Source organism: Heptranchias perlo, chromosome 1 (assembly GCF_035084215.1).
Source record: "Heptranchias perlo isolate sHepPer1 chromosome 1, sHepPer1.hap1, whole genome shotgun sequence".
Taxonomy (NCBI): Eukaryota; Metazoa; Chordata; class Chondrichthyes; order Hexanchiformes; family Hexanchidae; genus Heptranchias; species Heptranchias perlo.
Genome location: NC_090325.1, coordinates 107,766,378 through 107,779,488, shown reverse-complemented (window position 1 = coordinate 107,779,488; position 13,111 = coordinate 107,766,378). Strand labels below are relative to the sequence as shown.

Here is a 13,111-nt window from a genome sequence, read left to right as displayed (position 1 = left end):
TGCGGTTGGTCTTGAGAGCGTTGATGGCGTTGCGTTGTGCTCGGGTGACATACTGGGCTGTCTTGTGAGTGCGGCTGATGAATCTGGCATTGACGCCTTTCCTGACAGCTTGAGCATACATGTCAAGCTTAGGGCAGCGACCCTCTGTTAGTTGATATTGTTAACAGTTCCCTCTCCTCAGGTACTGTCCCCCTCCCCTTCAAAGCTGCCGTCTTCATCCCACTCCTCAAAAAACCTAGCCTTGACCCCTCCGTCCTTGCAAACCACTGCTCCATCTCCAACCTCCCCTTCCTCTCCAAAGTCCTCCTTGAACGTGTTGTTGCCTCCCAAATCCGTGCCCATCCTTCCTGCAACTCCATGTTTGAATCCCTCCAATCAGGTTCCTGCCCCTGCCACGGTACTGAAATGGCCCTTATCAAAGTCACAAATGACATCCTATGTGACTGTGACCATGGTAAACTATCCCTCCTCATCCTTTCTCGACCTCTCTGTAGCCTTTGACACGGTTGACCACACCATCCTCTTCCAACGCCTCTCCTCCGCTCGCCTGGTTGCATTCTTATCTATCCAGTCATGGCCAGAGAATCAGCTGCAATGGCTGCTCTTCCTGCTCCCGCACCGTTACCTATGGAGTTCCCCAAGGATCTATTCTTGATCCCCTCCTATTTCTCATCTACATGCTGCCCCTCAGCAACATCATCCGAAAACACGACGTGAAGTTCCACATGTACGCTGACGATATCCAGCTCTACCTCAGCACCACTTCCCTCGACCCCTCCGCTGTCTCTGATTTGTCACACTGCTTATCCGTACTGGATGAGCAAAGATTTCCTCCAACTAAATATTGGGAAGACCGAAGCCATTGTCTTCGGTCCCCGCCACAATCTCCGTTCCTAGCCACCGACTCTATCCCTCTCCCTGGCCACTGTCTGAGACTGAACCAGACTGGTTGCAACCTTGGTGTCCTATTTGACCCTGAGATGAGCTTCTGCCCACATATCCGCTCCATCACCAAGACCGCCTACTTCCACTTCCGCTCATCTCCGCCCCTGCCTCAGCTCATCTGCCTTTGTTACTTCTAGACTCGACTATTCCAATGTTCTCCTGGTCAGCCTCCCATCTTCAATAAACTTGAGCTCATCCAAAACTGCTGTCCTTATTCTAACTTGCACCAAGTTCCGTTCTCCCATCACCCATGTGCTCGCTGACGTACATTGGCTCCTGGTCTGGGAACACCTTGATTTTAAAATTCTTATCCTTGTTTTCAAATCCCTCCATGGCCATGCCCCTCCCTGTCTCTGTAACCTCCTCCAGCCCTACAACCCTCCGAGATCTCTGTGCTCCTCCAATTCTTGCCTCTTGCGCATCTCCGATTTTAATTGCCCTACCTTTGGCAGCCGTGCCTTCAGCTGCCTAGGCCCTAAGCTCTGGAATTCCATCCCTAAACCACTCTGCCTCTATCTCTCTCCTCTTTTAAGACGCTCCTTAAATCCTACCTCTTTGACCAAGCTTTTAGTCACCTGTCCTAATATCTTATGTGGCTTGGTGTCAAATTTTGTTTGATAACACTCCTGTGAAGTGTTTTGGGATGTTTTACTACGTTAAAGGCACTATATAAATGCAAGTTTTTGTTGCTTAAAATTCATCAAACCTCAATAACTAATGACTCCACATCATGAGACACAGAAAAGGGTTCAAAATGGACTTTAAAAAAAATACATAGACTTCTATTACATTTTATCTCTGAAATATTTCTTGAAAGCCCACTTAAAAATCAGATTTTCCAGTCTAAAACTGGACAGGTGGCAACCTCAATCCCGTAAAGGGTCTCAGCTGCTCAGGTGTATTCAATTCAGTATTAAACAAAACTGTCCGAACAAAAGCACAGGATTGATGTCAGGAAATTCTTCATAAACAAGTGACCAACTTATGGAATAGATTTCCAGATAGAGTAACGGAGGCAAAAACCATGGAACCATTTAAGAAACAATGAGATACTGCAATGGAGGGACCTTAGGTTCTTTCTGAATGGATGGATTTAGATGGGCTGAATAGCCATCCTTGTAACTGTGTGGTGAAATACATATTTTTCAACAGAAAAGTAACTGGAAAACAATTGTGGCTGTGTTGATATCACAACCCCTATGCAAACACTTGACAAAAACTTCCTTGGTGTTTGCAACATTTAGATTATTACTTAAAAACTACTATGGAACCTAAAATTATAATTTGAGGCCAAGTTCTCTCATTATACAATTCCACATGGCTTTCTACTTCAGCAACTGAGTGATTTTAAAATCTGATGTGTAGCATTTGATTCATAAAATAATAGAATCATAGAATGATACAACACAGAAGGAGGCCATTCGGCCCATCATTCCTGAGCCAGCTATCCAATTAGTCCTATTTCCCCATAGCCCTCCAAATTTTTCCCCTCAAGTACTTATCCAATTCCCTTTTGAAAGTTATTATTGAATCTGCTTCCACCATCCTTTCAGGCAGTGCATTCCAGATCATAACAATTAGCTGTGTAAAAAAAATTTCTCCTCACCTCATCTTGGTTTTTTTTGTCAATTACCTTAAATCTGTGTCCTCTGGTTACTGACCTTTCTGCCAGTGGAAACAGTTTCTCTATATTTACTCTATAAAAACTCTTCATGATTTTGAACACCTCTACTAAATCTCCTCTTAACCTTCTCTGCTCTAAGGCAAACAACCCCAGTTTCTCTAGTCTCCACGTAACTGAAATCCCAGATCCATGGTACCATTCTAGTAAATCACCTAAGCACCCTCTCTAAGGCCTCAACATCCTTCCTAAAGTGTAGTGCCCAGAATTAGACACACTACTCCAGCTGGGGCCTAACCAGTGATTTATAAATGTTTAGTATAACTTTCTTGCTTTTGTACTCTATGCCTCTATTTATAAAGCCAAGGATCCTGTGTACTTTTTTAACGACCATCTCAACTTGTCCTGCCACCTTCAAAGATTTGTGTATGTACACCCCCAAGTCTCTCTGTTCCTGCCACCCCCCCCCACCCTTCTGATCCTATAATTTTTTAAAAATTGTTCCTTATAGTTTATATTGCCTCTCCTCATTCTTTCTACCAAAATGCATCACTTCACACTTCTCCGTGTTAAACTGCATCTTCATGAATAATAGTTCAACCAATTATTCTTTGAATGTTTTGTGGATCTATTCTAAAAAGAAAGCATATGGTACAGTGATTTAATGATAGAAAATTTAGCATCTGGATTTCTTTTAGTTGGATGCAGGCAGTTACAAGACCTAGAGGTTCCTCTGGTGGAAGTTGATCCATGTGGGGATGCGCAGTGTGCAGCTGAAGGATCTGTTTTGGGGTTGTTTGAGTATAATGAGCTGAAGAAGAAAAAGAAAACAGTGGTCACTGTTAAACCGTATGGAAGGTATTGAGATATTACGTATTTACAGAAAGCATGCTCTCAATTTTATAAAGAATATTCTATTCATTCAGTTATATTTTGGGCAATGTGCACTTGACGAAAGCACTGAATTGCCAAGCACCTGCTATCATTCTCATTCTTTTGCTTCATTCTGTAACTTTCTTTTCTTGGCAAGTTAGTTGCGGCTCCATTTGAATTCAATCATAATTTAACAAAATAGTGGCAGGATTTCTAATTTGTGTGCAGGCCCTAACTATAATCTTTCAAAGTTCTATAGATTTAGGAACTGTCCCTCTAGATTGGAAAATTGAACATGTCACTCTGCTTTTTAAGAAAGGAGAGAGAGGGAAATTATAGACCAGTTAGCCTAACATTTGTTGTGGGGAAAATGCTGGAATCTGTAATTAAGGATAGGGAGACTGAACACCTCGAGAATTTTCAGTTAATCAGAGAGAGCCAGCATGGATTTGTGAAAGGTAGGTCGTGCCTGACAAACCTGATTGAATTTTTTTGAAGAGATGACTAAAGTATTGGTCAGGGGAATGTCAATGGATGTTATTTAGATGGACTTCAAGAAGTCATTTGATAAAGTCCCACATAAGAGACTGTTAGCTAAGATAGAAGCCCATGGAATCGAGGGAAAAGTACGGACTTGGTTAGGAAGTTGGCTGAGCGAAAGGCGACAGAGAGTAGGGATAATGGGTAGATACTCACATCGGCAGGATGTGACTAGTAGAGTCCCGCAGGGATCTGTCTTAGGGCCTCAATTATTCACAATATTTATTAACGACTTAGATGAAGGCATAGAAAGTCTCATATCTAAGTTTGCCGATGACACAAAGATTGGTCAACGATTTTATTTGAAATTTACAAGCTTTCGGAGGCTTCCTCCTTCCTCAGGAACTGCTCGAAGCCTACGCATTTATAAATCACAGAACAATACATGGTGATTACAGATAGTCTTTGCAACTGCCCGTTGCCAAGGCAATCACCGTGTTCAGACAGAGGTGTTACCTACAGAGCCCCCGAATATACAGTCAACAAAAAAAACCAAACAGAATAAAAAACAGAGAGAGAGGCAGAAACATCCGGAAGGCAGAGAAAGCCAGCAAATGACCCGTTATATTAAAAACAGATAGCTTTTGTTCGCTGGTGGGCTTACGTGTAGCGTGACATCCACTGTTTTAAAACTTTTTACCATTTAGAAAGTACCCTGTTCTATCCTTTTTTGATCCAAAGTGGACGACCTCACATTTGCCCACCCCAGTCCATCACCGGCATCTCCACAACAAAGATTGGTGGCATTGTAAGCAGTGTAGATGAAAACATAAAAGTACAAAGGGATATTGATAGGTTAGGTGAATGGGCAAAACTGTGGCAAATGTGAGGTTGTCCACTTTGGATCAACGCTACACGTAAGCCCACCAGCAAACAAAAGCTATATGTTTTTAATATAACGGGTCATTTGCTGGCTTTCTCTGCCTTCCGCATGTTTCTGCCTCTCTCTCTTTTTTCTGTTTTTTTTTGTTGACTGTATATTCGGGGGCTCTGTCGGTAACACCTCTCTGTCTGAACACGGTGATTGCCTTGGCAACGGGCAGTTGCAAAGACTATCTGTAATCACCATGTATTGTTCTGTGATTTATAAATGCATAGGCTTCGAGGAGTTCCTGACATTTACCTGAGGAAGGAGGAAGCCTCCGAAAGCTTGTAAATTTCAAATAAAATCATTGGACTATAACTTGGTGTTGTAAAATTGTTTACAATTGTCAACCCCAGTCCATCACCGACATCTCCACAACAAAGATTGGTGGCATTGTAAGCAGTGTAGATGAAAACATAAAAGTACAAAGGGATATTGATAGGTTAGGTGAATGGGCAAAACTGTGGCAAATGGAATTCAATGTAGGCAAATGTGAGGTCGTCCACTTTGGATCAAAAAAGGATAGAACAGGGTACTTTCTAAATGGTAAAAAGTTTTAAAACAGTGGATGTCCAAAGGGACTTAGGGGTTCAGGTACATAGATCATTGAAGTGTCATGAATAGGTGCAGAAAATAATCAATAAGGCTAATGGAATGCTGGCCTTTATATCTAGAGGACCGGAGTACAAGGGGGCAGAAGTTATGCTGCAGCTAAACAAAACCCTTGTTAGACTGCACCTGGAGTACTGTTAGCAGTTCTGGGCACCGTACCTTTGGAAGGACACATTGGCCTTGGAGGGAGTGCAGCGTAGGTTTACTAGAATGATACCCGGACTTCAAGGGTTACGTTACGAGGAGAGATTACACAAATTGGGGTTGTATTCTCTAGAGTTTAGAAGGTTAAGGGGTGATCTGATCGAAGTTTATAAGATATTAAGGGGAACAGTTAGGGTGGATAGAGAGAAACTATTTCCGCCGGTTGGGGATTCTAGGAGTAGGGGGCACAGTCTAAAAATTAGAGCCAGACCTTTCAGGAGCGAGATTAGAAAACATTTCTACACACAAAGGGTTGTAGAAGTTTGGAACTCTCTTCCGCAAACGGCAATTGATACTAACTCAATTGCTAAATTTAAATCTGAGATAGATAGTTTTTTGGCAACCAAAGGTATTAAGGGATATGGGCCAAAGGCAGGTATATGGAGTTAGATCACAGATCAACCATAATCTTATCAAATGGCAGAGCAGGCACGAGGGGCTGAATGGCCTACTCCTTTTCCTATGTTCCTCTGTCTGTGCTGCTTATCCTGTATGTTATCTTCTCATGTCAGCTGCAATGCTGGTCAGAACAGTACTTTTGTTTGTAGATCCTCTTTTGGTTGACATGTCTACACCTAAAACATTGTCTATTCTCTCTACGCCTGCTGAGTGTTTCCAGCTTTTGTTTTTGTTGCAGATTTCCAACATTTGCAGTTTTTTCTTTTTTGTTTTGTATTTATATTTGACCGACTTAATTACTTTTTAAAAATATGGAATATAAATTAAACCTGTTCATTTATCTACAATATAACCATATTTGTGGTATTCAGGACTGTAAATATTAGGTTTTAAAGTAAATCTAATCTTTTTGGTTGATTTCTGTAGCTTGGTACAAGAATCCTTTGAGGAAAAAAAGCCACAGTTTTGAAACTACATGAATTGCTCACAGAAATAAGTACTGAAGATTCTAGATTCTATTTTGTAATGGGTTAGTCTGACATTAGGTTGTTTAGATCTGATAGCTGGATATCTTTGCTTCATTAAATTGCATTGACTTTAACATGCACATTTTTAAAAACCTGCATTTCTTTTTGCAAGTTTGGAAAGTGAAACTTGGCAGAAAGGAGTTCTGTATGCAGAAGGACAGAATTTAGCACGGCATTTGATGGAAGCACCAGCCAATTATTTAACTCCAACCAGTTTTGCAGAGACCATTCAACAAGCACTGCATTCAGCAGGTGATAAAGTCAAAGTGCACGTAAGGTAATTCTGACATCCTGTTCTGTGCATGGTAACAGTAAATGTGGAGTTGCAGTACTTGTGAGAAAAACAAATGTTGGTGTGACAGAATGCAAATGATCAGTCTTTGTTAATTTATTAAGCTGTGGTAACAGAAAACTCCAGACTGTGGACAATTTAGTAATTACACAATGCTTCTCTACTATCTGCTCCTACTATATGTTATTTTTAAGATACTGTATGCTGTAAAAATAAATGAAAGCATTTTTTCCCTTTGAGACAGACTGTCGGCAGCCTTATTATTAGCTGATGTCATTTAGCTGATGGCTAAAAGGGTTCTGTGTGTTCATTTTTTAAATTGCTTTACAAAAGTGAGGCCTAACAGTAACTTAGGATTTTTTAATGTATTTAATCGTGCTAAAAAAGACTGCAGGGATAAACCTTGCTCCTCTAATCTAATGAGGTGAGGTAATGAATAGCTGAGCCGTGAAGACCAGAAAGGTGCGAGGCTGGATTCCTCTGTCTCTACTGAGTCAGCTGATCTCAGTTAGGACAATGGCAGGGGGTGCCCCACATTGACCATAGCTAGCAACGCTCCTTGTCAAAATTCATAATGACCACTTGGATGAGGTACCAAAGGGCAGCTGTCAACAGTGGAACCATATCCTTGTAAGAGTTGATGACTTTGGGAGAGAATCTGAGAAAATTGGTGAGAAAGGGGAGAAAAGCACCAAAGGAAAAAAAAGGCAACTTACACCTACTATAAAGTTGCATGTTCAACTCAGAAGGTCTGCAGTGGAAGAATCAAATTTATTCTGGCAGATCTTTAAACAATGTTATTGTAACACCTGTCCAATCATATTCATAATTTCCAACAACTCTTCTAAGCCATCTATGTCTAGCTTGACTAATATAGCATTCATATCTTTATCCAGCACTGAGTTTCAAATATACCAGGATAACTTTGCTTCATTAAATTGCATTGACTTTAACATGCATGATTGGCCAAATGGCTTCCTTCTCTTCTGTATTATTTTATGATTCTATATGCACAAGAGTGTTGAGTGCATCCTAGAGCTAATTTTATTCATATGATTCACTAAATGGAATTGTGGGGAAATCCACATTTATATTACACTGAGGAAGCCCTTAACTGATTTCCAGAAAACATACAAAAAAGCTGGCTGTAATTAATGAGACATTTTGTAGCTTGAGTACATTGTTTTCAGACCTAGTTCAGCGATTAGTATCACCTTCATTTGTACTAAGCACTCCAAGATACTTTATTCTGTAACAGGGTATGGTAGTTTAGTGGTTGTGTTACTGGACTAATAATCCAGAGGCCTGGACTAATAATCCAGAACACATGAGTTCAAATCCCACATGAATTCAGTTTTTTTTAAAAAATGGAAATAAAAATCTGGTATCAGTAAAAAGCGACCATTAAAACTGCTGGATTGGCGTAAACCCCAACTGGTTCATTAATGTCCTTCAGGGAGGGAAAGCTGCTGTCCTTACCGATCTGGCCAATAGGAGACTCCAGTTCCACGCCAATGTAGTTGACTCTTAATTTCAATTAAACCTGCATCAGGTATGGATGCAATGAGAGCTGACATGGCCACCCAGGACAACTAGCAAGCCATCCAGGACAACTAGGGTGGGTAATAAATGATAGTCTTGCCAACAATGAGTGAATTTTAAAAAATGATAATTATGTATGACATTGTTTTATTGAAGGCAGTTTACAGTAATGTTTGTTTTCCATATTTCTCATTATTCATAGACCCAAATCCTGGATTGAGGAGCAACAGATGGGAGCTTTCCTTAGTGTAGCTAAAGGCTCAGATGAAGAACCAGTTTTCTTAGAGGTTCACTATAATGGTTCCACAGTCTCGGGTGAATCACCATTAGTCTTTGTAGGAAAAGGTATAACATTTGACAGGTAAGTTCTGAGTTTGTTTCATTGTTTTATATAAAAAATAATTTAAACACTCCAGAAATCATGTATTGGCTTCCCAACCAGAAGGTTAGAGATTGAATCATAGTCTTTACTAAAGTTCCCACCTGTCCAGTTTTGAATCACGTGTTTTTGGAGTATACTGTTCAGAAATTCTTGCAATGCAAACGCCCGTAATAAAAGTAATTTTTTCCCACTTCTTTGTACCATAATGTGAAGGCATTACTCACTACAGCAATTAAGGCTTTCATTGAATTTTCATCAACAGTGAAGTAAACCTCAGCAGGAGCCATGATTCCCACCCGCCCCATCTTTCTGCTTCACTGGTCCAGCTTTGGACTTAGTAGAAATGGAACCCAAATATCGACTGGCATTTGAACTGAAACTCTCATTGATTATGTTTCCCCAGAGTTTGGTTCAACTGCCAGAAAACAGTCAAATCCTGCTTCAGAGCACTGTGGCCACATCATTTCACTTAAGATTCTAGCAAAGTTATTCTAACTGGATTTCATACGATGGGATTGTTTTAAGAGCAAACTTTGATTGTAACACAGAATAGAATTTTGTATTCTTGCATGTAGAATTGTGTTTTAGCTCATTGTATCTGCACCTTCTCTTTTGGCAGTGGTGGAATTTCAATTAAACCTGCATCAGGTATGGACGCAATGAGAGCTGACATGGGAGGAGCAGCAACAATCTGTTCTGCCATCATCACTGCAGCATCTTTGAAACTTCCCCTTAACATTATAGGTAAAACATTGGGATATGATTCTCCTGTAAGGCTGAAAAATTTTGAGGTGTTACCAAAATCCTCCTTAGATATGGGGGTGGTGCCGGAGGACTGGAGGATTGTAAATGTTACACCCCTGTTCAAAAAAGGGAGAGGGATAAACCCAGCAATTACAGGCCAGTCAGCCTAACGTCGGTGGTGGGGAAACCTGTACAGACAATAATCCGGGACAAAATTAATTGGTACTTGGAAAAGTATGCGCTAATAAATGAAAGTCAGCACAGATTTGTTAAAGGAAAATCGTGTTTGACTAACTTGATTGAGTTCTTTGATGAAGTAATGGAGAAGGTTGATGTGTATGTGGACTTTCCAAAAGGCATTTGATAAAGTACCACATAATAGACTTGTTAGCAAAATTAAAGCCCATGGGATTAAAGGGACAGTGGCAGTGTGGATACAAAATTGGCTAAGGATCAGAAAGTAGAGAATAGTGGTGGACGGTTGTTTATCAGACTGGAGGGAAGTATACAGTGGTGTTCCCCAAGGGTCAGTATCAGGACCACTGCTTTTTTTGATATATATTAACAACCTTGACTTAGGCACAGAGGGTATAATTTCAAAGTTTGCAGATGACACGAAACTCAGAAATGTAGTAAACAATTTGGAGGATAGTAACAGACTTCAGGAGGACACAGTCAGACTGGTGAAATGGTCAGACGCATAGCAGATGAAATTTAATGCAGAGAAGTGTGAAATTATGCAATTTGGTAGGAAGAATGAGGAGAGGCAATATAAACTAAATGGTACAATTTTAAAGGGGGTGCAGGAACAGAGAGACCCGGGGGTGTACATACACAAATCTTTGAAGGTGGCAGGACAAGTTGAGATGCTGTTAAAGAAGCATATGGGATCCTGGGCTTTATTAATAGAGGCATAGAGTACAAAAGCAAGGAAGTTATGCTAAACCTTTATAAAACATTGGTTAGGCCTCAGCTGGAGTATTGTGTTCAATTCTGGGCACCACACTTTAGGAAGGATATCAAGGCTTAAGAGAGGATACAGAAGAAATTTACTAGAATGGTGGCAGGGATGAGGGACTTCAGTTACGTGGAGAGACTAGAGAAGCTGGGGTTGTTCTCCTTAGAACAGGGAAGGTTAAGGGGAGATTTGATAGAGGTGTTCAAAATCATGAATGGTTTTGACAGAGTAAACCAGGAAAGAGTGTTTCCAGTGGCAGAAGGGTCAGTAACCAGAGTTTAAGGTGATCGGCAAAAGAGCCAGAGGCGACATGAGGAAACATTTTTTTACGCAGCGAGTTGTAATGATCTGGAGTGCACTGCCTGAAAGGGTGGTGGAAGCAGATTCAGTAGTAACTTTCAAAAGGGAATTTGATAAATGCTTGAAGGGAAAAATGTTCATGGCTATAGGGAAAGAGCAGGGGAATGGAACTAATTGGATAGCTGGCACAGGCACGATGGGCCAAATGGTCTCCTCCTGTGCTATACCTACAATGATACTATGAAAATGTGGATCTAAGCACTTTTAGTCTGCTCTGGTTGCACAATTTATTAGTTTCAGATAATTTCATCATGAACCCTTTGAGTACTGAATGTCATTTGTTGCATTTAAAATGTGGGAGCATTATCTGTATTTACACAATTTATATACCATTTTAAAGGGAGTGCTGTATAGAATCACATCGTTCAATTTATATTCTTGGGATAAATTGTACTTTTGTGCGTGAATATTTCTAAGGTCGAATTTCCTTTAGTGCTCAAAGGGTTAAAAATCTACATCTCTAGAAGGCAGCACTAGAAATTCCTGTTATAAATTCCTATTTACCTCAACTACTCCTTGTGGTAGCACGGTCCACATTCTTATCACTCTTTGGGTAAAGCAGTTTCTCCTGAATTCTCTATTGGATTTATTAGTGACTATCTGATATTTATGACCTCTAGTTTTGGACACATTGGAGGTGTGAACAAGTGGAAACATTTTCTCTACATCTACCTTATCCAACCCTTTCACTATCTTAAAGACCTCTATCAAGTAACCCCTCAGCCTTTTCTTTTCTAGAGAAAAGAGCCCCAGCCTGTTCAGCCTTTCCTGATAAGTGTATCCTCTCAGTTCTTGTGAATCTTTTTTGTACCTCCTCCAATGCCTCTATATCCTTTTTATAATATGGAGACCAGAACTGTGCACAGTACTCCAAGTGTGGTTTAACCAAGGTTCTATACAAGTTTAACATAACTTCTGTGCTTTTCAATTCTGTCCCTCTAGAAATGAACCCCAGTGCTTGGTTTGGTTTTTTTATGACTTATTAACCTGCGTTGCTACTTTGTGATTTGTCTATCAGTACAATGTTCTTTTTCTAAATATTTTCCTCTTTCATTTTGTTAAAAAAAATCTCCCAGTTCCAGAAATGGTCTTGTTCTATCCGTCGGTCGTTAACTGAATAGTTTAGGAGGAGAGAGGCTTTAAGTGCCTTGTTTCCTTGCCTCTCCTCCCAAAAAGTAGTGGATTAGGTCCACTCAGCACTTATGCAAATAACTCTCATATAAACTGATCTTCTCTGAGATGACCCCTAATTCTATAGGAAATCACCACTTTACTAGCACTGCATTAAAGAGTGTTTTTAAATCCAGTCAATAGTGTGTAATGTCTCTAAATTGTGAAACAATGAGAAGAATTAGGTACTGAACCAAAGGAACAGGACTAGGCTAGTTAGTCCCTCGAGCCTGTTCTGCCATTCAATGAGATCATGACTGATCTGTGCCTAACTCCATATACCTGCCGTAGTCCCATATCCCTTAATACCTTTGGTTAACAAAAATCTATCAATCTCAGATTTAAAATGAACAATTGAGCTGGCATTAACTGCCATTTGCGGAAGAGAGTTCCAAACTTCTATCACCCTTTGTGTGTAGAAGTGTTTCCTAACTTCACTCTTGAAAGTCCTGGCTCTAATTTTTAGGGTATGGGTTTTACTTTTCTGACCTAAAAAAGGTTTTACTTTTCTGAATAGGGGGTGCTTAAAATTCTTATCACCTCCGTTTGGAGATGCCAGGAGATAGGAGACGCACATTTAGTTTTGGTGGTAAAGCTTTATTACTAATGGCTAATGCATCTTTTAGGTTTGGCTCCTCTGTGTGAGAATATGCTGAATGGCAGAGCAAATAAACCTGGTGATGTAGTCAAAGCAAAGAATGGGAAAACAATACAGGTAAAATAATGTTTTAATTGTTAAAATGTTTTTTAAGGACAGGGATAGTCATTTTCTACTTGGCTACATGTGAGTGGATCGAAGATTGTTCTATCTGTGCTATAATAAATGTTGTGGATGCAGCCAAGAAATTAAGTGTTTTGAAGGGATACATTCCCCTTATCCCTAGTCTGTCTCCTACTTCTCAACCAATTTCCGACCCATGTCACAAGCTTACCACCAATTCCGCGTGCTTTTAATTCTGCTAATAACCTCTTGTGCGGAATCTTATCAAATGCCTTCTGGACATCCATATAGACCACATCCATATAGACAACATACATCCATGGACATTCCAATATCCACAATGTTAATGACCTCAA

The 13,111-nt window shown here is 40.2% G+C and overlaps 1 protein-coding gene across 1 annotated transcript in view; it reads left to right on the top strand.

The window, feature by feature from the left end:
• Positions 1 to 13,111, top strand: part of lap3 (leucine aminopeptidase 3) — a 39,125-nt gene that overhangs the window by 14,704 nt on the left and 11,310 nt on the right. Inside the window, exons 5-9 of the mRNA XM_067989425.1 lie at positions 3,265 to 3,424; positions 6,699 to 6,863; positions 8,623 to 8,781; positions 9,422 to 9,546; positions 12,661 to 12,749. Coding sequence (XP_067845526.1) covers positions 3,265 to 3,424; positions 6,699 to 6,863; positions 8,623 to 8,781; positions 9,422 to 9,546; positions 12,661 to 12,749 — 698 coding nt within the window. The remainder of the gene's footprint in view (positions 1 to 3,264; positions 3,425 to 6,698; positions 6,864 to 8,622; positions 8,782 to 9,421; positions 9,547 to 12,660; positions 12,750 to 13,111) is intronic.